Raw genomic sequence first — 20,562 nt, 5'->3', positions numbered from 1 at the left:
TTTTTAAAACTTTATTTCAACATAACTATGCTTACAGAAGCATAAACAGAAGTGTATACTCATACTGGTTAATAGAATGCCATTTAAGCCTAACTTATCCTACACAATTTGGACCAAAGACTTGGTACATGGTTTAAGCTTAAAAAAAAAAAAAATTTGCAATCTGGTTTATTTTTCATCTATTACAAGTGTATATAAAAGATCCTCCCATCGAATGCTGCTAAAGCAGGCAGCAAGAACCTTGAGATATTAACCTTTGGTTTGTCTCAGAAAAATAACACATATTGCAGTGTAAGTTTATAAAATTGGTGCAACAAAACATTGTTGTAATGTTTCAATGCCAGTTTACAAATATCAGTTAACTAATGGATGTTAAAAAGGGTGGGGAGCCTATGTACACAAGTGAAAATGTAAAAGCTATCTGATTTAGTAAAAATTGCATGTAGATTGCAAGTCTACAGAAATGAAGATTCAGATAATTTACCGAATCTGAATTAACACTATCAGCTCAGTTCATCTGCTGAGGTCAACAAGGGAACTGCACAGACTAGCTGTTTTTTCTGGTTTATGCAAAAAAGAAAATGAAGTTTCTTCCCCAGCTTTTCGGTCCAGAACTGATATTATACTACAGGCAAGGTATTCCTTCCATTGTCAACATTCATGGGGTGACATGTGATGAAGTCTACTTGGGCTTAAATTTATTTGCATTAGCACTTAAATACAAAACAGTCTCCAAAGTTAAAGACCACATGACTTTAGAAGTGACTCTAAAAAATAAAATGGCCCTTCTTGGAAGACTACAATACAACATCTAGCCAATTATAAGAAGCCTTATCAGAAATGTATCCCCTTACAAATTACACCTCAATTAAAAAAAAAAAGTAGCCCCAAAGCAGCTCTGAAAAGAGGAAAAAATATAACAACATATCTTGAAGTTCAATGTGAATATAGGTTCAGAAGACAGAAGAGAGATTTTCATTAGACTACCTAGGATTAGGCTTATAATGTGCTGTGAAGTGTGTAAACCTGGTGATTCACAGACCTGTACCCCTGGGGATAAAAATATATGTTTATATAATGTATTCTAGTATTCAAGTTTATCTCTAGTTACTAAACATCAATTTAAAAATAACATATTCACTTTTTATTCCTTTAACAAAAGGGAAAATTCTAGTTTCAATTCTATCCAGCGGGGGGGGGGGGAACAGAAAACAAAGATTCAAACAGTTCCATGCAAATATCACATTTTTCAAATGGAAGAACTCCCAACTAAACCAGAAGATCTTATTACTAACATATTTTTCATTGAAACAATTTTAACAAGTACAAATACATGGCATTTTTATCCCCCGGGGTACAGGTATGTGAATCACCAGGTTTACACACTTCACAGCACTCACCATAGCACATACCCTCCCCAATGTCCATAACCCCACCCCCCTTCCCCCAAGCCCCCTCCCCCCAGCAACCCTCAGTTTGTTTTGTGAGATTAAGAGTCACTTATGTTTTGTCTCCCTCCCAATCTCATCTTGTTTCATTTATTCTTCTCCTACCCCCTAACCCCCCCCGTAGCATCTCCACTTCCTCATATCAGGGAGATCATATGATAGATTATGATATATATATATATATATAATCTTACATCTTTTAGAAACATTTTTCTGTTGACAGACACTTAGGTTTACGTTGTTTCCATATCTTGGCTATTGTGAATAATGCTACAATAAAATGGGAGTGGGTTATCTTTTTTTAAAATTTATTTTTTATTTATTTTCAGCATAACAGTATTCATTATTTTTTGCACCACCCCCAGTGCTCCATGCAATCCGTGCCCTCTATAATACCCACCACCTGGTACCCTGACCTCCCACCCCCTGCCCCTTCAAAACCCTCAGATTGCTTTTCAGAGTCCATAGTCTCTCATGGTTCACCTCCCCTTCCAATTTACCCCAACTCCCTTCTCCTCTCTAACTCCCTATGTCCTCCATGCTATTTGTTATGCTCCACAAATAAGTGAAACCATATGATAATTGACTCTCTCTGTTTAACTTATTTCACTCAGCATAATCTCTTCCAGTCCCGTCCATGTTGCTACAAAAGTTGGGTATTCATCCTTTCTGATGGAGGCATAATACTCCATAGTGTATATGGACCACATCTTCCTTATCCATTCGTCTGTTGAAGGGTATCTTGGTTCTTTCCACAGTTTGGCGACCATGGCCATTTACCCCAAAGATACAGATGTAGTGAAAAGAAGGGCTATCTGTACCCCAATGTTTATAATGGGTTATCTTTTTGATAACTTTCTTTCATTTCCTTTAGACATAACCCAGAAATGATATTGCTAGTTCATATAGTAGTTTTATTTATTTATTTATTTATTTATTTATTTATTTATTTATTTTTAAGAGAGAAAGCGATAATGCGAGAGGGACAGGCAGAGGGAGAGGGAGAGAAAAAATCTTAAGCATGTTCCATGCTCAGGGTGGAAGCCGACCCAGGGCTCAATCTCATGACCCTGAGACCATGACCCTGGTCAAAACCAAGAGTCAGACACTTAACTAATGAGCCACCCAGGTGTCCTATATGTTTTATTTTAAGATATTTATTTATTTATTTTTAATTAATTTTTTAAAATAAACATATACTGTATTATTAGCCCCAGGGGTACAGGTCTGTGAATCGCCAGGTTTACACACTTCAAAGCACTCACCATAGCACATTGATTATGCTTTTTTGTTTGTGCTTTTTGTGCCATAGCCAGAAAATCATTGTCCAGCCCAATGTGAAAGAACTTCTTCCCCGTTTTCTTCTAGAAGTTTTACATTTTCAGTCCTTACATTTCAGTCTTTAATCCATTTTGAACTAATTTTTGGGTGTGGTGTAACATAGAGGTTCAATTTCCATTTTTCTTGGTGTGGCTGGCCAGGTCCACCAACACCATTTGTTGAAGAAATTCTTTCTTCCTCACAGAGTGTTGTTCATGTTCTTGTCAAAAGTCAGTTGACAAAGTTAAGTGGGTGTATTTCTGGACTTTCAGTTATATTGCATTGATCTCCATATCTGTCCTTTTGCAAGTACCACATTCTTTGACTGCTGTAGCTTTTTTTAACTTTTATTTTTTAAATTATTTATTTGCTTGTTTGTTTATTTATTTATTATGTTCAATTAGCCAGCATATAGTACATAATTTTTTTTTACAGATTTTACTTATTTATTTGACAAAGAGAGAGCACAAGCAGAAGGAGTAGCAAGCAGAGGGAGAGGGAGAAGCAGGCTCCCCATGGAGCAAGGAGCCTTTTGTGGGGCTCAATCCCAGGACCCTGGGATCATGACCTGAACCAAAGGCAGATGCTTAACCGACTGAGCCACTCAGGTGCCCCCTCATTAGTTTTTGATGCAGTGTTCAGTGATTCATTAGTTGCATATAACACCCAGTGCTCATCACCACACATGCCATCCTTAATACCCATCACCCAGTTACCCCATCCCCCCACCCCCTTCCTTCTGTAACTCTCAGTTTGTTTCCCAAAGTCCAGAGGTGTTCATGTAAACAATTCTTTTAATTTCAGGTGTAGGACTTAGAAACTCATCATTTACAATACTTAGTGCTCATCACAAGTGCCCTCCTTAATACCCATGAAAAAGAAAAAAATAAGTAAATTTAAATTTAATATTAAAACAAACTATTTTAATATTATCAAGTGGCCAATGTTAAAATTTCCAGTTGTCTCATAAATATAATAAAATGTTTTTATAGTTTTAAAAAATTAGGACCCAAATAAGGTTTACATACTGTGATTGGTTATTTGGCCTCTTCAGTCTCTTTCTTCTTTCTCCCCCCACCCTTTTTTCCCTTCCTCTTTCCCCCTACTCTCCTCTATCTCTAGCAATTTATTTGTAGAAGATAATCAAGTAATTTTCCTGCAGAATTTCCTGTAGTCTGAATTTGTGTGAGTTCTTCCTTATCTTGCAGTTTAATGTGTTCCTCTGTGCTTTGTATTTTCCATAACCTGAAAGTTGGATGTAGAAGCTTTGTCAGATTCATGTTTGGCTTTTGGAAAGGAGAGACAACTCCATAGGTTGTGTGGGAGAGGTAATGTCTGGTTAGGTCGCTTCTTTGGTGAAATTAGCAGCTATTGCTATTCAATGTCTAGATCTATTCATTAGAGCAACAATTAAAGCAGAAGTATATGTGTGTGGAAGGGGAAAGAAATCAGGTGGAAGTAGGAAGGAACAGTCTAAAATCCAGGAATGTTTGCTCAGAATGAAACTGATAGAAGAGAATCACATCCATTTGACAATGCATAAGCCTATATTCATTGTGGAAATATGTCACTTTCCCAAAGTAAGGAGAGCTGTTAGAAAGTCAAATAGATCCTCTGCAAACAAAAATAAATGTATTACATTTTTTGAGGAAGTTGATACTATTTTGATTGATTAAAAATCTCTTTCTTTCCACTGAATTCTGATCATATTCATCAGTTAATAATTTGATTTTCTAGTTTGTGACTAAGCTGCTTTTCCACAGGTTAATGGAGGAAAGTACGTGTATGCATCCAGTTTATAGTCATTTCCACATATCTAATCCATATCAATAGCCACATGTCATTATTACTTTATATTAGGCCAAAGACAATTTGCATATAATTTCATATTTTTCAGGGTGGAGCTTCACTTCCTGCTGCTGCTTTTATACTAAAAGGGTTGTTCAAATCAGATATTCTGTGGATGATAGTTCTAAAGTAGATAAGCAAAATGAGTAGATGAAATTCAGCAAAGGATGCACTTGGGTGAGGGCATGAAATTTGGAACTGACTGGAGAGCAGAATAGAAACATAGCAGCGGTCAAAGTTGTCCCACTGATATCTCATAAAGCTTCATGCCTTGCAGCTAATTCAGGTGGGTTAAGATGTTTGGATTAATAACAAACAATAACAGGAAGGATAGTTTAGGAAAGCTGGCTTCCTGAAATGATGAAATGGGAATCAATTTCCTCTTGGGGTTTTTTTCTTGCTCAACTGTTGACATTATACAAAGAAGACTATGGTTTCCCCCAAAGGGTTGACCTTCCCTATAGACACAATTGTTTTCTGAAGCTCTAGGGTGACATCTGGGTATAAGAAAGGAGAAGGAGCAGACTCCAGAGCTATAGACCCAGCTGATAAAGGAAGGTAGATGGGCTCATCCCATTGTAATTGCTATTTCATCTGAATACAGTTGGAGGCTCCTGGAGTTGGTAGAGTCCCAGAATGAGTCCCTGTAAGTGATGATGCTTCTTTGGGATGAGCAACCATATAGAAAGGCTTTTATGGAAAATGAAGAGAAGACAATCCTTAATTTGTGAGTTTTATGAGAATATGGTGAAGAAGGAGCACAGCTCTATTCATACTTTCTATCTTGAGTGTGTGGGGTTAGATACAGAGAGAAGGTGAGAGTAAGATTATACTCTGCCCTCATAGTAAATAGAAGGGGCACAGTAAATAATCATAATCCTCAGAGTCCACAGTCTCTCATGGTTTTTCTCCCCCTCCAATTTCCCCAAACTCCCTTCTCCTCTCCATCTCCCCAGGTCCTCTGTGTTATTCCTTATGCTCCACAAACAAGTGAAATCATATGATAATTGACTGTCTCTGCTTGACTTATTTCATTCAGCATAATCTCTTCCAGTCCCATTTATGTTAATACAAAAGTTGGGTAGTTATCCTTTCTGATGGAGGCATAATACTCCATGGTATATATGGACCACATCTTCCTTATCCATTTGTCCATTGAAGGGCATCTTGGTTCTTTCCACAGTTTGGTGTCTATGGCCATTGCTGCTATGAACATTGGGGTAAAGATGGCCCTTCTTTTCACGACATCTGTATCTTTGGGGTAAATACCCAGGAATGCAATTGCAGGGTCATAGGGAAGCTCTATTTTTAATTTCTTAAGGAATCTCCACACTGTTTTCTGACGTGGCTGCACCAACTTGCATTCCCACCAAGAGTGTAAGAGAGTTCCCCTTTCTCCACATACTCTCCAACACATGTTTTTTCCTGTCTTGCTAATTTTGGCCATTCTGCCTGGTATACAATGGTATCTCAATGTGGTTTTGATTTGAATCTCCCTGATGGCTAGTGATGATGAACATTTTTTTCATGTGTCTGTTAGTCATTTGTATGTCTTCTTTGGAGAAGTGTCTACTCATGTATTCTCTCCATTTTTTGACACGATTATCTGTTTTGTGTGTGTTGAGTTTGAGGAGTTCTTTATAGATCTTGGATATCATCCCTTTGTACTGTCATTTGTGAATATCTTCTCCCATTCCATGGGTTGCCTCCTTGTCTTGTTGACTGTTTCCTTTGCTGTGCAGAAGCTTTTGATTTTGATGAAGTCCCAAAGGTTCATTTTCACTTTTGTTTCCTTTGCCTTTGGAGACATATCTTGTAAGAAGTTGCTGTGGCAGGTGTCAAAGAGATTTCTGCCTATGTTCTCCTCTAGGATTCTGATGGATTTCTGCCTCATGTTGGGCTCTTTTATGCATTTTGAGTTTATATTTGTGTATGGTGTAAAAGAATGGTTGAGTTTCATTCTTTGACACATAGTTGTCCAATTTCCCAGTACCGTTTATTGCAGAGACTGTATTTTTTCCACTGTATATTTTTTCCTGTCAAAAGATTTGTCAAAGATTATTTGACCATAAAGTTGAGTGAGGGTCCATATCTGTGCTCTCTACTCTGTGGACTTTGAGAAACAAACTGAGGGATTTCGAGGGGTGGGGGTGGGAGGTTGGGTGAGCCTTGTGGTGGGTATTATGGAGGACACATATTGCATGGAGAACTGGGTATAGTGCAGAAACTGAATTCTGGAACACTGAAAAGAAATAAAAATTTAAAGAGGAAGTGGTGATGCAACATGGGGGCTTAAGGGGGTAGGAGAAGAATAAATGAAACAAGATGGGATTGGGAGGGAGACAAACCATAAGTGACTTATTTTCACAAAACAAACTGAGGGCTGCTGGGGGAGGGGGGTTGGAAGAAAGGGGGTGGGGTTATGGACATTGGGGAGGGTATGTGCTTTGGTGAGTGCTGTGAAGTGTGTAAACCTGGTGATTCACAGACCTGTACCCCTGGGGATAAAAATATATGTTTATAAAAAATAAAAAATTTTAAAAAAGCAGGATTTTGAATGGAAATATGAAGGCTTAGATGGAGAATATAGTCATGCAGTCAGAGAGGGAATGGAAAGATATTTCAAAGTTCCCAGGTGCAAGAAATGTGTGACAAAGGCCCTAATTTATTTTGTGAGAATTTGGAAGATACATTTTTGAGACAGAGAAAAGGAGGTTCTGAATTTAGATCTCAGATTCAAACTTTGTGATTCCTCAGCACAGGGAAACAGACTAGAAATAGAATTTAGACCAAGAAGGCATTTAATAGAGCATATTCCTAATATTTAGATATTGATGAAACAGTGAATGATCTCATATCTTTTGATTCTTCCATCAAAGAAGAAAGATGAGAATAAGAAGGATTAAGGCTTAACACTCTAGCTCTATTCCTTCTCAATGATTTTAGATGTCTCCAAAGCACCAGGTGGTAATGAGGAAAACTGAGACGCTTTTGTTCATTCCAGGGGTTCTTCCAGGGATTCTTCTTCTTTTTTCCCTCTCCCATTTCAATTTAATTTATGGCTCAAGGTGTCCAAAATCTGTATATGTGTATATCTTCATACCTTTCCTAAATGGACTATTCTTTTCTCTATCTTCCCCTAGCATCAGCATCCTTGATCCCTTAAAGCTCTCTGAACAGGACTTCTAAAGCTTAGGCTCTGAAGAGGCTAATGTTGAGATATTGGGAAATAGAAAATATACAGAAATGAGTCTTGAAGAAGTCAGCCAACAAGAACACTACCACTGCTTAGTATTCAAAAAGAATATCATTAGTTTACAAACACAGTTTTGCTTTTCTTCAAAGAAAACGGACTCTTTGTTATTACATTCTTCCCATAATGGATAAATCTATATGCTTTTCCAATTTTTCCTTCTTGGAGATCTTTTTTTTTCACCCTTTCCCCATGAAGGGGCTCATCCCTTCTCTCTTCCTTCCCATCCTTTCTCATTTACTTTCATCTATATCTCCCTGGGGAAGTCTTTGTATGGCTACTGCCTTGAATGAGTAATAGGATTGCAAGAGGGTATATATTGATCTATATCCATGGACATAGAGAAGGCTACAGGAAGAAATAAAAACTAACAGACACTGGAAAATTAAAAGTTTTGTTATCTTTTAAGCTCCTGTTCCATGATTGTTAAGTAAAGAAAATCACCAAGAGAGATGTCCTTAAAATAGTTTTAATTCTTCATCTGAATATTTGGAACACTCTCCTTTAGTGGGTAGAACACTGGAGCATCAAAGAATAAAAAGGTACCCCTGGGGATAAAAATATATGTTTATAAAAAATAAAAGATTAATAAAAAAAAAGAATAAATGTAAACGTAGCATGTCATTTGGCTCTGCATGAAAAATATTTATGTAGTTAAACTAATGTAAATGTAGTCTACTAGTTTTTAGCTTTTACCTGGAGAGTTAGCTGTGGTTACAACTCAATTTATATGTCTTCAGTTTTGACAATGTATAAATCAAGATACAGCTTTCCAAAGGTTTGGAGGGTGCAGGGATGAGGAAGAGAAGAGTCTGAAGTTGATGGAATAATGTGTTATGATGAGCGCTAGGTGTTATACACAACTAATGAATCATTCAACGCTAAACTAATGATGTATTTTGACTAACTGAACATAATAAAAATACATAAAAATACATAAAAACTTAAAAAATTAGAAAAGATAAGTACAAAAGCAAAAATGTATAGATTTAAGCATACCATTTAAAAGCAGAAAAGCAACTAATTTAAGAACTAAAATAACCATCAAAAATTGGGGAAAGGAGGAGAGAAGAATGGGGATAATGTGAACAAGATAAAGCCTCATCTTTCATAATAGAGAGCCAGAGGATAAATTGATAAAACTGGTACATAGATTCATAAACAAGATGTATATGATTTAGAAGCATAGAGGTGTGAACCACTGGAAGAGATAAAACTAAACATAAAGCAACATTACGGTCAGAGACTTTGCTTTTTATTGTATGTTCCTTTTAAAAAATTTTTTAAAAATTTATTTTCAGCACAACAGTATTCATTGTTTTTGTACCACACCCAGTGCTCCATGCAATCCGTACCCTCTCTAATACCCATCACCTGGTTCCCCCAACCTCCCACCCCCCACCCCTTCAAAACCCTCAGATTGTTTTTCAGAGTCCATAGTCTCTCATGGTTCACCTCCCCTTCCAATTTCCCCCAACTCCCTTCTCCTCTCTATCTCCCCATGTCCTCCATGCTATTTGTTATGCTCCACAAATAAGTGAAACCATTGTATGTTCCTTTTACTCTACTAGTTTAACAATTTTTCTCTCATTTATGAAAAAATATAGTTTTTTGCCAAATAGTAGCCTCTTTGGTATACTATGTACATCTGCCAATAGGGAAAACCTGAACTGAAAGGAAACAAGATTCACATCTACTGGAAGATTACATTATTTATTGAAAATTAATCATTAAGAATATCAATGATGATGTTAATCATTTCTGCTCTCATCCCAGGTAAGTTCAGTTGACTTAATGGAACAGGAATTGCCCTACCAAAGGAACAATAGCTTCTGGACATACAAAGTTAGGACCAGATCTTCACTCTAGGGCTCCATCAAGGATGCAGAGACTCGGACATCTGCCTGGAGCCTTGACATAATTTCCTTTACTTACCAACTCTGACAGTCAGTAAATTGTGGTGCTTATGTCTAATAAAACTATACAGGGTTGAGTACAGGTTTTGTCTCTCAGAGCCTATAAGACTTTCAACAAAGTAGTCTCTTCGCTTTAGCTCTCTCATCTGTAATATAAAAAGTAGTTTGTATCATATGGGATTGTTGTGACAATTAAATGTATGGTGTTTAAATGTATGGTGTTTAGTATGCTCTTCAGTGCATTGCAAACACCAAAGATATTCTGTGCTTAGTGATGCCTTCTTTGGTATACAGCAACCATGTATGATTTCTCCTACTTCCCTTAATATATATCATATCAAGAGATTGTAAGTGGTCAGCAAATGAATCTGGAATAAACTAAAGAGTGTGGGTGGGTACTTCAGTGGATGGATAGAAAGATAATGACAAGGGAAAGAGTTGAAAGAAAAAAAGGTCTTTTGAAAACTAGGGGCATCCATGCAAGAAAAGGTGTTTCCTAAAGCCTATCCCAGAGTAAACTTCAGCATTATTTAATCCTAACACTTGCTGTTGGTGGGTAATAATGATCCTGTGTTATGGCCACTAGAAACAGGACAGAAGTAACTGAATTTGTCTTATTGGGCCTGTCCAGCTGGCCAGAGGTGCAGCCAGTTATTTTCGGGATTCTCCTTTCCATGTACCTGGTGGCACTTATGGGCAATGCCCTATTAGTAATTGTTGCCCTTTCAGACCCCAAGCTTCAGACCCCAATGTATTTCCTGCTCAGTCAGCTTTCCTTCATTGACATGTTTCTGACAACCATCACTGTTCCCCAGATGCTGGTGCACACACTGTCTGCAAATAGAACCATCTCCTTTAATTGCTGCATGATCCAGCTGTTCTTTTTTATGGCTGTGGGCAGCGTGGAAGGCCACTTGCTGGCTGCCATGGCCTATGACCGCTATGTTGCCATCTGTGACCCCTTAAGATACTCTGCCATCATCAGCCATCACCTCTGTCTGCGCATAACCTTGACCTCATGGGTGGTCGTCAGCCTCAACAGCCTCCTTTATAGTGTGTTGGTCACCCGCTTAACCTTTTGCGACAACCAGGTCATCCACTTCTTCTGTGACATCACACCCTTGCTGAAGCTCTCTTGCACCCGACCAGTGGTCAACGAAATGCTAATATTTACTGAGGGTGTAGCTGTAGTGGTCAGCCCCTTCTTCTTCATTTTAGGTTCCTATGCCCGCATTGGCATTGCCATAGTCCGCATGCACTCAGTTTCTGCCCTGCGCAAAGCCCTGTCCACATGTAGCTCCCACATTCTGGTTGTGCTGCTTCTGTATGGCTCTGTGATCCGCATGTACCTCCGGCCATCTTCCAGCTATGACTTGGACCAGGATCGCCAAGTTGCCATCTTTTACACAGTAGTTACCCCTATGCTAAACCCACTAATCTACAGTTTGCGGAACCAGGAAGTTAAAGGGGCTCTGCAAAGGCTTTTCAGGAAACTTTCCATCTCAGGAAGCTTCCAACCTGGTTCCCAGGTTAACAGGAGATGTCAGCACGTCTCCTGAGCCCAAGGAGTTAAGGTCTAACTTGAAAATGCCTCAAATGGTTACATTTGTAATACCCGGTATCGTTCACAATCATGTGAAATAATTTTCCTTGTTGGCTCCCTCCTGCCTGGATTTGGGAAGAAATGAATTCGTAAATAAATAATTCTGATCCTCATTGACGGACCTAAAGTCTCATCATATTGGAACTGGACAAATAATTTTATTGATTTACTTTATTTTTCAAAATATTTTATTTATATATTTATTTGTTTAAGAGATTGAGAGAGAGAGGGAGAAGGAGAGAGAGAATGGATGGAGGGACAGGAGGAGGGTGAGAGAGAGAATCTCAAGCAGACTCCACGCTGACCATGGAGCCTGATGTGGGGCTCCATCATGACCCTGAGATCATAACCTGAGCCAAAATCAAGAGTCAAATGCTTAACCAATTGAGCCACTTAGGCACCCCCTGAACTGCTGTTTTTAGATCACCAAACCTGAACCTCTCATCTTTTAAAACTAATATGGGGCATAGGGGATTGCTAAGCCAAATTATACATCAGTGAGGCCTGCAGAACTGTGATCATTTTAGTCATATCATGACAGTGTCATATACTTGTCATTGTGACAGGTGTAAGGTGATATCTCATTGTAGTTTTGATTTGCATTTCTCTGATGATAAGTGATGATGAGTATCTTTTCATGTGTCTGTTGACCATCTGTAGGTCTTCTTTGGAGAATTGTCTGTTAAGGTCTTCTGCCCATTTTTAATTGGATTGTTTGTGTTTTTTTTGGTGTTGAGTTGCATAAGTTATTTATACATTTGGGATACTAATCCGTTATCAGATATATCACTGGCAAATGTCTTCATGCAAATGTCATTTAGTAGGTTGTCTCATTGTTTTGTTGCTTGTTTCCTTTGATGTGAAGAAGTTTTTTATTTTGATGTATTTTCAATAGTTTATTTTTGCTTTTCTATCCCTTGTCTCAGGGGACATATCTAGAAAAATGTTGCTATGGCCAATGTCAGAGAAATTACTGCCTGTGGTCTCTTCTAGGATTTTCATAGTTTCCTGTCTCACATGAGACAGGAACTCAAAACTCCATTTTGAGTTTTTTGTGTATGGTGCAAGAAAGTGGTCCAGTTTCATTGTTTTGCATGTAGCTGTTCAGTTTTTCCCAACACTATTTGTTGAAGAGACTGTCTTTTTTCCATTGCATATTCTTGCCTCCTTTGACAAGGACTAATTGACCATATAATTGTGAGTGTATTTCTGGGCTCTTTATTCTGTTCCATTGATCCATGTGTCTATTTTTGTGCTGGTACTATACTGTTTTGATTATTATACCCTTGTAGTATATCTTGAAATCAGGAATTGTGATACCTCCACTTCTGTTCTTCTTTTTCAAGAATTCTTTGGCATTCAGGGTCTTTAGTGGTTTCACACAAATTTTAGGATTATTTGTTCTAGTTCTGTGAAAAATGCAGTTGGTATTTTGAGAGAGATTGCATCAGATCTGTAGATTGTTTTGGGATGAACATTTTAACAAAATTTGTTCTCCCAATCCATAAGCATGGAATATCTTTGCATTTATTTGTGTGATCTCTAATTTCTTGCATCAGCATGCTATAGTTCTCAGAGTATAGATGTTTCACCCAAGGAGAGTGATTTTTTGAGCAGACCATAGAGTAGTCTATCTCTTTTAAAATTATAATAATTTTACATTCTCACATTATTTTAAATTCATAGTAATAACTAGCAGTTCAGTAATTACAGTGACTAAATTATTCTATCTGAGCTTTCATGTCCCTCCATAAAAGACAGTATAGGACATAGAGCACTGGTAATAGAGATTGGGAGAGAGAGTGGCTCTAACACTAGAAGTAAGTGGTCCTATATGGGACATATGTCAAGTAGGCTGTTTAAACACACTGATAGACTTGATGTAATATGTAAGGGGAAAAGAAGAATCAAAGATGGACTATGAAAATAGTGGGTGGAATCATTGTGCCATTCATTTATATGTGATGGTGTCTGTATTATTGCTGTAAAGAAACACATACATTTGAGAGATAAAGGGAGCAGTGTTTATAATTACACTGAAATAATAGAAGTAAGTAGCTCTTTTGTGCAAATATGATTTTCTAAATATTCTTTTTCTTGAAGATGTCCGAATGAAATAGAGTGCAAAAACCCAAGAGAAAATGCTAAAATGCTTTGTTGAAGGTGGTGTGGGGTCATGTTCAAGGGGATGGACTCTGGAACCAATACCATGAATTAGAATGCCACTATTGTCATTACTTGTCATGTGACTTTTTTTCTCGGGCTATTGGTAACCAGTTTTAGCTGGACCTGCCCTGGTAGTTATTATGATTACAAAATGCCCTCAGTAATGATCAGGAAACTTTGAAAAAAAATTTTATTACCCTCAGGTCTGGAAAGCATATTGTACACTTGGTACCCCATAGTGAGGTCACAGGTACAGAGAAAGCATAGGAGAGCATAGGCTTAGTGTTCTGCTTTTATTGGGGTTGAGGGAAGGGGCCTTGGGTTTTACAGGTTGATTCTATTGGTGGATTTAAAACATAAGGGCAGGACTTTAAAGTGTGGGAAGAGAAAAAAACAAATGGCACAAATGGTCAGTTAATCTAAATCAGCCAAGATTTCTGAAGCAAATGAGCAGGGGGTGGTGGCATAGAAGGTTGGAGAGTTCTGGCTCTTTACTAGTCAGTGTGGCTGGCAGTGTATTTATTGAGATAGCCTTTTTGAAGTGGAACCCTCCAGAATCAAAGCTAAATCAAGCACTTAGTCTACAAAAAGTAAAACCATTTAGTACTCTTTGACAATGATTCAACTACTCTGCCTCAGTTATCCATCTGTAAAGAAGAGAGAAACAGTATCTATAATTTAGGGTTGTTGAAAGAAATTTATGAGTAAAATATATGTAAAGCACTCATAATACTGACCAGCTCATGAAAACCATATGTGTGTGTCCTATTATTACTAATATTCTTATTACTATCAATAGCATACAGATGAAGAAATAATGGGAGAAAAGAACAGAGTTAATAGTTAAAGGTTTTGATATCTGTATGTACCTAAAGGCTACTGATGAAATGAGAGTAAGGCCAGTAATTATTCTGCTTCATTTTTTTATTGACTGCACCACAGTTGCTAGTATGTGTGTATTGTATTGGTTGACATTTCCTTCAAAGTACTGAATAAGAGATAATTTAGTGGAACAGAGTAGAGAACCCAGATATGGACCCTCAACTCTATGGTCAAATAATCTTTGACAAAACAGGAAAAAATATGTAGTGGAAAAAAGACAGTCTCTTCAATAAATGGTGCTGGGAAAACTGGGCAGCTATATGTAGAAGAATGAAACTCGACCATTCTCTTACACCATACACAAAGATAAACTCAAAATGGATAAAAGACCTCAACGTGAGACAGGAATCCATCAGAATCCTAGAGGAGAACACAGGCAGTAATCTCTTCGATATCAGCCACAGCAACTTCTTTCAAGATATGTCTCCAAAGGCAAAGGAAACAAAAGCAAAGATGAACTTTGGGACTTCATCAAAATCAAAAGCTTCTGCACAGCAAAGGAAACAGTCAAAAAAACCAAAGAGGCAACCCACGGAATGGGAGAAGATATTTGAAAATGACAGTACAGACAAAAGGTTGATATCCAGGATCTATAATGAACTCCTCAAACTCAACACACACAAAACAGACAATCATCAAAAAATGGGCAGAAGATATGGACAGACACTTCTCCAATCAAGACATACAAATGGCTAGCAGACACATGAAAAAATGTTCGCCATCACTAGCCATCAGGGAGATTCAAATTAAAACTTCATTGAGATATCACCTTACACCAGTTAGAATGACCAAAATTAGCAAGACAGGAAACAACATGTGTTGGAGAGGATGTGGAGAAAGGGGAACCCTCTTCCACTGTTGGTGGGAATGCAAGTTGGTGCAGCCTCTTTGGAGAACAGTGTGGAGATTCCTCAAGAAATTAAAAATAGAACTTGACTGTGGTTCTGACTATACAACCTTTCTTAGTCTTTTCCATTTGATTGAGCCTGGTTGCTTAGCCTTCGTGGAAATTCATGAGTTCCACATACACTTTTAATAAATCTATGAATTAACCAGAATTGTTTTCTGCTGCCTACATTGAAGTATATTACAACCCTGTTGTTTAATGGCAGACCCAGAGCGCACACTCAGTTATAACTAAATACATAGTTTCCTGTGCTTTTGGTTTAAGGGATAGCTCAGAACAATATTCAGTGGTAAAATCCATAATATATACCTAATTTGGATATTTCTAGGAAGTTCTAATGGAAACAGATATGTGAGGGACAAAATTGTTTTCCCAGAATCATAGATAAAACTAGAAACTGTGTTTTGGGATTTTAGCTGAAAGAAGAAGTTCATATTCTGCTCACCCATTTTCTGAAGGCTCCCTTGACATCCCCATTCCTCAGGCTATAAATGAAGGGGTTCAACATGGGGGTTACCACTGTGTACATGACTGTCAGGATGCGACCCTCAGTTGCCGAATAGCTGGTAAGAGGCCGGAAGTAGACCCATGTGAGTGTGCCATAGAAGATAGCCACCACAGTGAGGTGGGAGCCACAGGTAGAAAAGGCTCTCCACTTGCTCTTGGCTGAGGGGCTCCGGAGGACCACTGAGATGATGCGGGCATAGGAAGCAATGATAAAGGCCAGAGCTCCATTGATGACAATAACACCCTCTGTATGAATCATTAGGGTGTTGAGGTAGGGGCTGGAGCAGGAAATCTTCATCAGAGGGTAGAGGTCACAGAAGAAATGGGGGATCTTGTTATCTGCACAGAAGATCAATCGGCCCATGAGAAAGGTGTGCAGCATGGCATGAAGATGAGAGAGGATCTGGCACAGAGCCACCATCTGTGAACATAGCATTCTGGTCAGGATCCTAGGGTAGTGGAGAGGGTAGCAGATGGCAATGTATCTGTCATAGGCCATTGCAGCCAGAAGGAAGTTTTCCATGGCTGCAAAGCAAATGAAGAAATAAGTCTGAGCTAAGCATCCCATGTAGGAAATAGCCTTGGTAGGAGAAAAAATGTTCTGTAGCATTTTGGGGACTGTGGTGGAGGTGAAGCAGATGTCTGCCAAAGCCAAGTTACTGAGGAAGATATACATGGGGGTGTGGAGGCGTGGAGTAGAGATAATCAGTGTGATGATGGCAAAGTTCCCAGAAACGTTGATTGCATACATCAGTAGAAAAAGAAGGAAGAGTGGAACCTTCTCTTCCGGCTGGGCAGAAATGCCCAAGAGAACAAAATGGGATACACTGGTCCAGTTGGTATTGACCATCAGTTGCTATAAGAACAAACAGATTTAATACTTTTTATTGAGATATATAATTGCCATATAACATTATATTTGTTTCAGGAGTACACCATAATGATTCAGTATTTGTATATGTTGCAAAATGATCACCACAATAACTCTAGTTAACATCCATCCCCATACACAATTACAATTTTTTTCCTGTGATGAAGACTTTTTGAAGATATACTCTCTTAGCAACTTTTAAATATGTGATGTAATATTATCAATTGTATTCACCATGTTGTACATTACATTCTCATGACTTATTTTATAACTGGAAGTTTGTACCTTTGAACCCCTTCACTCATTTCACCACTCCCTGCCCTCTGCCTCTGGCAACCACCAATCTGTTCTCTGCATCTATGAGATTTTTTTTCTTTTCTTTTATGAGAAAGAGAGAGAGCATGCATGTGAGCACACGTTAGCAGTGGGGGAGGGGGAAAAGGAGAGGGAGAGAGAAAATCTTTTTATTTACTTCTTTATTTTAATTTTAATTAACATATAATGTATTATTTGTTTCAGGGGTACAGGTCTGTGATTCATCTTCAGCAATTCACAGTGCTCACCATAGCACATACCCTCCCCAGAGTCCATCACCCAGCCACCCCATTCCTTCCACCCCCTTCCACTCCAGCAACCCTCAGTTTGTTTCCTGAGATTAAGAGTCTCTTATGGTTTATCTCCCTCCCTGCCTTTGTCTTATTTCATTTTTCCTTCCCTTCCCCTATCATTCTCTGTCTTGTTTCTCGAATTCCTTATCTCAGTGAGATCTTATGATAATTGTCTTTCTCTGATTATTACACTTTACATAATAACCTCTAGTTCCATCCATGTCATGGCAAATGGCAAGTTTTCATTTTTTGATGGCTGTATAATATTCCATTGTATATAGATACCACATCTTTATCCATTCTCCTGTTGATGGACATCTAGGTTCTTCCCATAGTTTGGGTATTGTGGACATTGCTGCTATAAATACTGGGGTGGATGTGCCCCTTTGGATCACTACATTTGTGTCTTTGAGGTAAATACCTGGTAGTGCAATTGCTGGGTCATAGGGTAGCTCTGGTTTCAACTTTTTGAGGGACCTCCATACTGTTTTCCAGAGTGGGTGCACCAGATTGTGTTCCCACCAACAATGCAGGAGGGTTCTCTTGAGAGAAAGAATCTTAAGCAGGCTGCACACCCAACACAGAGCCCAATGTGGGGTTGTTCTTACAACCCTGAGATCATGACCTGAGTTGAAATCAAGAGTTGGATGCTTAACTGACTGAGCCACCCAGGCACCCAGAGTTTTTTTCCCCCTTTAAGTTCCTCATATAAGTGATATAATATGGTATTTGTTTTTCTCTGATTTATTTCACTTAGCATAGTGCCCTCAAGGTCCACTCATGTTGTTGTAGATGGCAAGATTTCATTCCGTTTAATGACTGGATAGTATTTTGTTGTATATATATACTACATCTTCTTTATCCGTTCATCCATAGATGGACCAGCTAGGTTGTTTCAGTGTTGTGGCTATTGCAAATAATGCTGCAGTGAACATAAGTGTACTTATATCTTTTTGAATTATTATTTTTGTTTTTTTAAAGATTTTATTTATTTATATGAGAGGTTAAACATTTATATTTGTTGCTACTGGCAGTCAGAAACCAGTATGGGTCTTGAGTGTAGAAAGGACAGGATTTCCCGGAGTACAGCCGGGCTTCAGTAAATTCGTTTATGACTTCCAGCCTATGGCCTCTGATTTTTTTTTCTTTCCTTTTTTGCTTGAAGGTGGCAGAAAAGTAGCAGTGGATAAGGCTGCGCTCTTTTGCGCCAAACTAAATGTCTAGCGTCCGCAGCTACAGTGTGTTGCTAACTAAGGCAGAGGTAGCTCTCTGGCTCCCAGAGCTTAACTCCAAACTCTCCCTCATAGCCATGTCCATGTCTACACGTACTTAAGGGTTCCTAAGCAGCTCTCACTACTGCTTGAGGAGCAATACAGAAAAGGCAATGTAGAGAAGCTGAGCACAGGATGGGAAATAATGGGCTTCAGAGTCAGACAGAGCTGTATTCGAGTTCTTGATTCAACAAGTTAGATTCCCTGAGCCCCAGTTTCCAAGTCTGTAAAAGGAACCATATGGTGCTCACTCAGAGTTTTTGAGACTATTAAATGAGATGCTGAATTTAATGCCCCTCACATGACTTTTCTTTTTTTTTCCTTTTTAAAAAATTTTTTGTTTCTTTTCAGCGTAACAGTATTCATTGTTTTTGCACCACACCTAGTGCTACATGCAATCTGTGCCCTCTCTAATACCCACCACCTGGTTCCCCCAACCTCCGACCCCCCACCCCTTCAAAACCCTCAGATTGTTTTTCAGAGTCCATAGTCTCACATTATTCTTTATATGGAAAACCCAAAAGAATCCACCCCCAAACTACTAGCACTCATACAGCAATTCAGCAACGTGGCAGGATACAAAGTCAATGTACAGAAATCAGTGGCTTTCTTATACACTAACAATGAAAATACAGAAAGGGAAATTAGAGAATCAATTCCATTTACTATAGCACCAAGAACCATAAGATACCTGGGAATAAACCTAACCAAAGAGGTAAAGGATCTGTACTCAAGGAAATACTGAACACTCATGAAAGAAATTGAAGAAGACACAAATAGATGGAAGACCATTCCATGCTCTTAGATCGGAAGAATAAACATTGTTAAAATGTCTGTACTGCCTAGAGCAATCTATACTTTTAATGCCATTCCGATCAAAATTCCACCGGTATTCTTCAAAGAGCTGGAGCAAATAATCCTAAAATTTGTATGGACCCCAAATCGCTAAGGAAATGTTGAAAAACAAAAATAAAGCTGGGGGCATCACGTTACCTGATTTCAAGCTTTATTACAAAGCTGTGATCACCAAGACAGCATGGTACTGGCATAAAAACAGACACATAGACTAGTGGAACAGAGTAGAGAGCCCAGATATGGACCCTCAACTCTATGGGCAAATAATCTTCGACAAAACAGGAAAAAATATCCAGTGGAAAAAGGACAGTCTCTTCAATAAATGGTGCTGGGAAAACTGGGCAGCTATATGTAGAAGAATGAAACTTGACCATTCTTTTACACCGTACACAAAGATAAACTCAAAATGGATAGTGTAGTGTACTATTAATGAGGGTAGATTTAGTGATTCATCAGTTGCGTGTAACACCTAGTGCTCATCACAAGTTCCCTCTTTTTAAAAAAATTTTTATTTGTTTAATTTTATTTCAGTGTTCCAGAATTCATTTTTTATGCACTATACCCAGTGCTCCATGCAATACATGCCCTCCATAATACCCACCACCAGATTCACCCAACCTCCCACCCCCTGCCCCTTCAAAACCCTCAGATTGTTTTTCAGAGTCCATAGTCTCTCATTGTTCATCTCCCCCTCCAATTTCCCCCAACTCCCTTCTCCTCTCCATCTCCCCTTATCCTCCGTGTTATTCCTTATGCTCCACAAAAAAGTGATGGATATTAAGGAAGGCACGTATTGTGATGAGCACTGGGTGTTATATGCAACTAATGAATGACTGAGCCCTATGTCAAAAACTAATGATGTACTGTACATTGACTAACTGAACATAAACAAATAAACAAACACACAACAACAACAAACAAACAAACAAACAAACAAAAAACCGGAAGAGTCAGGTGCTCAACCGACAGAGCCACCCAGATGCTCTTCAGTGTCTATGCTCTTAACCACTGGACTATGCAGTCCATTAAACATTCCCTAACTATTCCAGTTCCTACTTTCCTCTTTGTTTCTTCCTTTTCTACTGAGCTATCTTGTGCCTTTAGCCA

General features: G+C 38.5%; 2 protein-coding genes and 1 long non-coding RNA gene across 3 annotated transcripts in view; 1 reads left to right on the top strand and 2 right to left on the bottom strand.

Moving 5' to 3' along the window:
* The window catches only part of LOC309846545, a 762,900-nt gene that overhangs the window by 235,913 nt on the left and 506,425 nt on the right, over positions 1 to 20,562 (bottom strand). The window lies entirely within an intron of this gene.
* LOC309847237 (olfactory receptor 1J4-like) lies at positions 10,361 to 11,344 on the top strand (the record flags this gene model as incomplete). Its single annotated transcript, XM_082697183.1, has 1 exon — positions 10,361 to 11,344. The coding sequence occupies one exon, from the start codon at positions 10,361 to 10,363 to the stop codon at positions 11,342 to 11,344; it is 984 nt and encodes a 327-aa protein (XP_082553309.1).
* LOC309846904 (olfactory receptor 1Q1-like) lies at positions 15,774 to 16,700 on the bottom strand (the record flags this gene model as incomplete). The annotated part of the gene is made up of 1 exon (XM_082696532.1): positions 15,774 to 16,700. The coding sequence occupies one exon, from the start codon at positions 16,698 to 16,700 to the stop codon at positions 15,774 to 15,776; it is 927 nt and encodes a 308-aa protein (XP_082552658.1).

The sequence above is a fragment of the Mustela nivalis genome, assembly GCF_964662115.1.
Source record: "Mustela nivalis genome assembly, chromosome: 13".
NCBI lineage: Eukaryota > Metazoa > Chordata > Mammalia > Carnivora > Mustelidae > Mustela > Mustela nivalis.
Note: the sequence above shows the minus strand (reverse complement) of the source record. Positions and strands in the feature narration are given on the sequence as shown.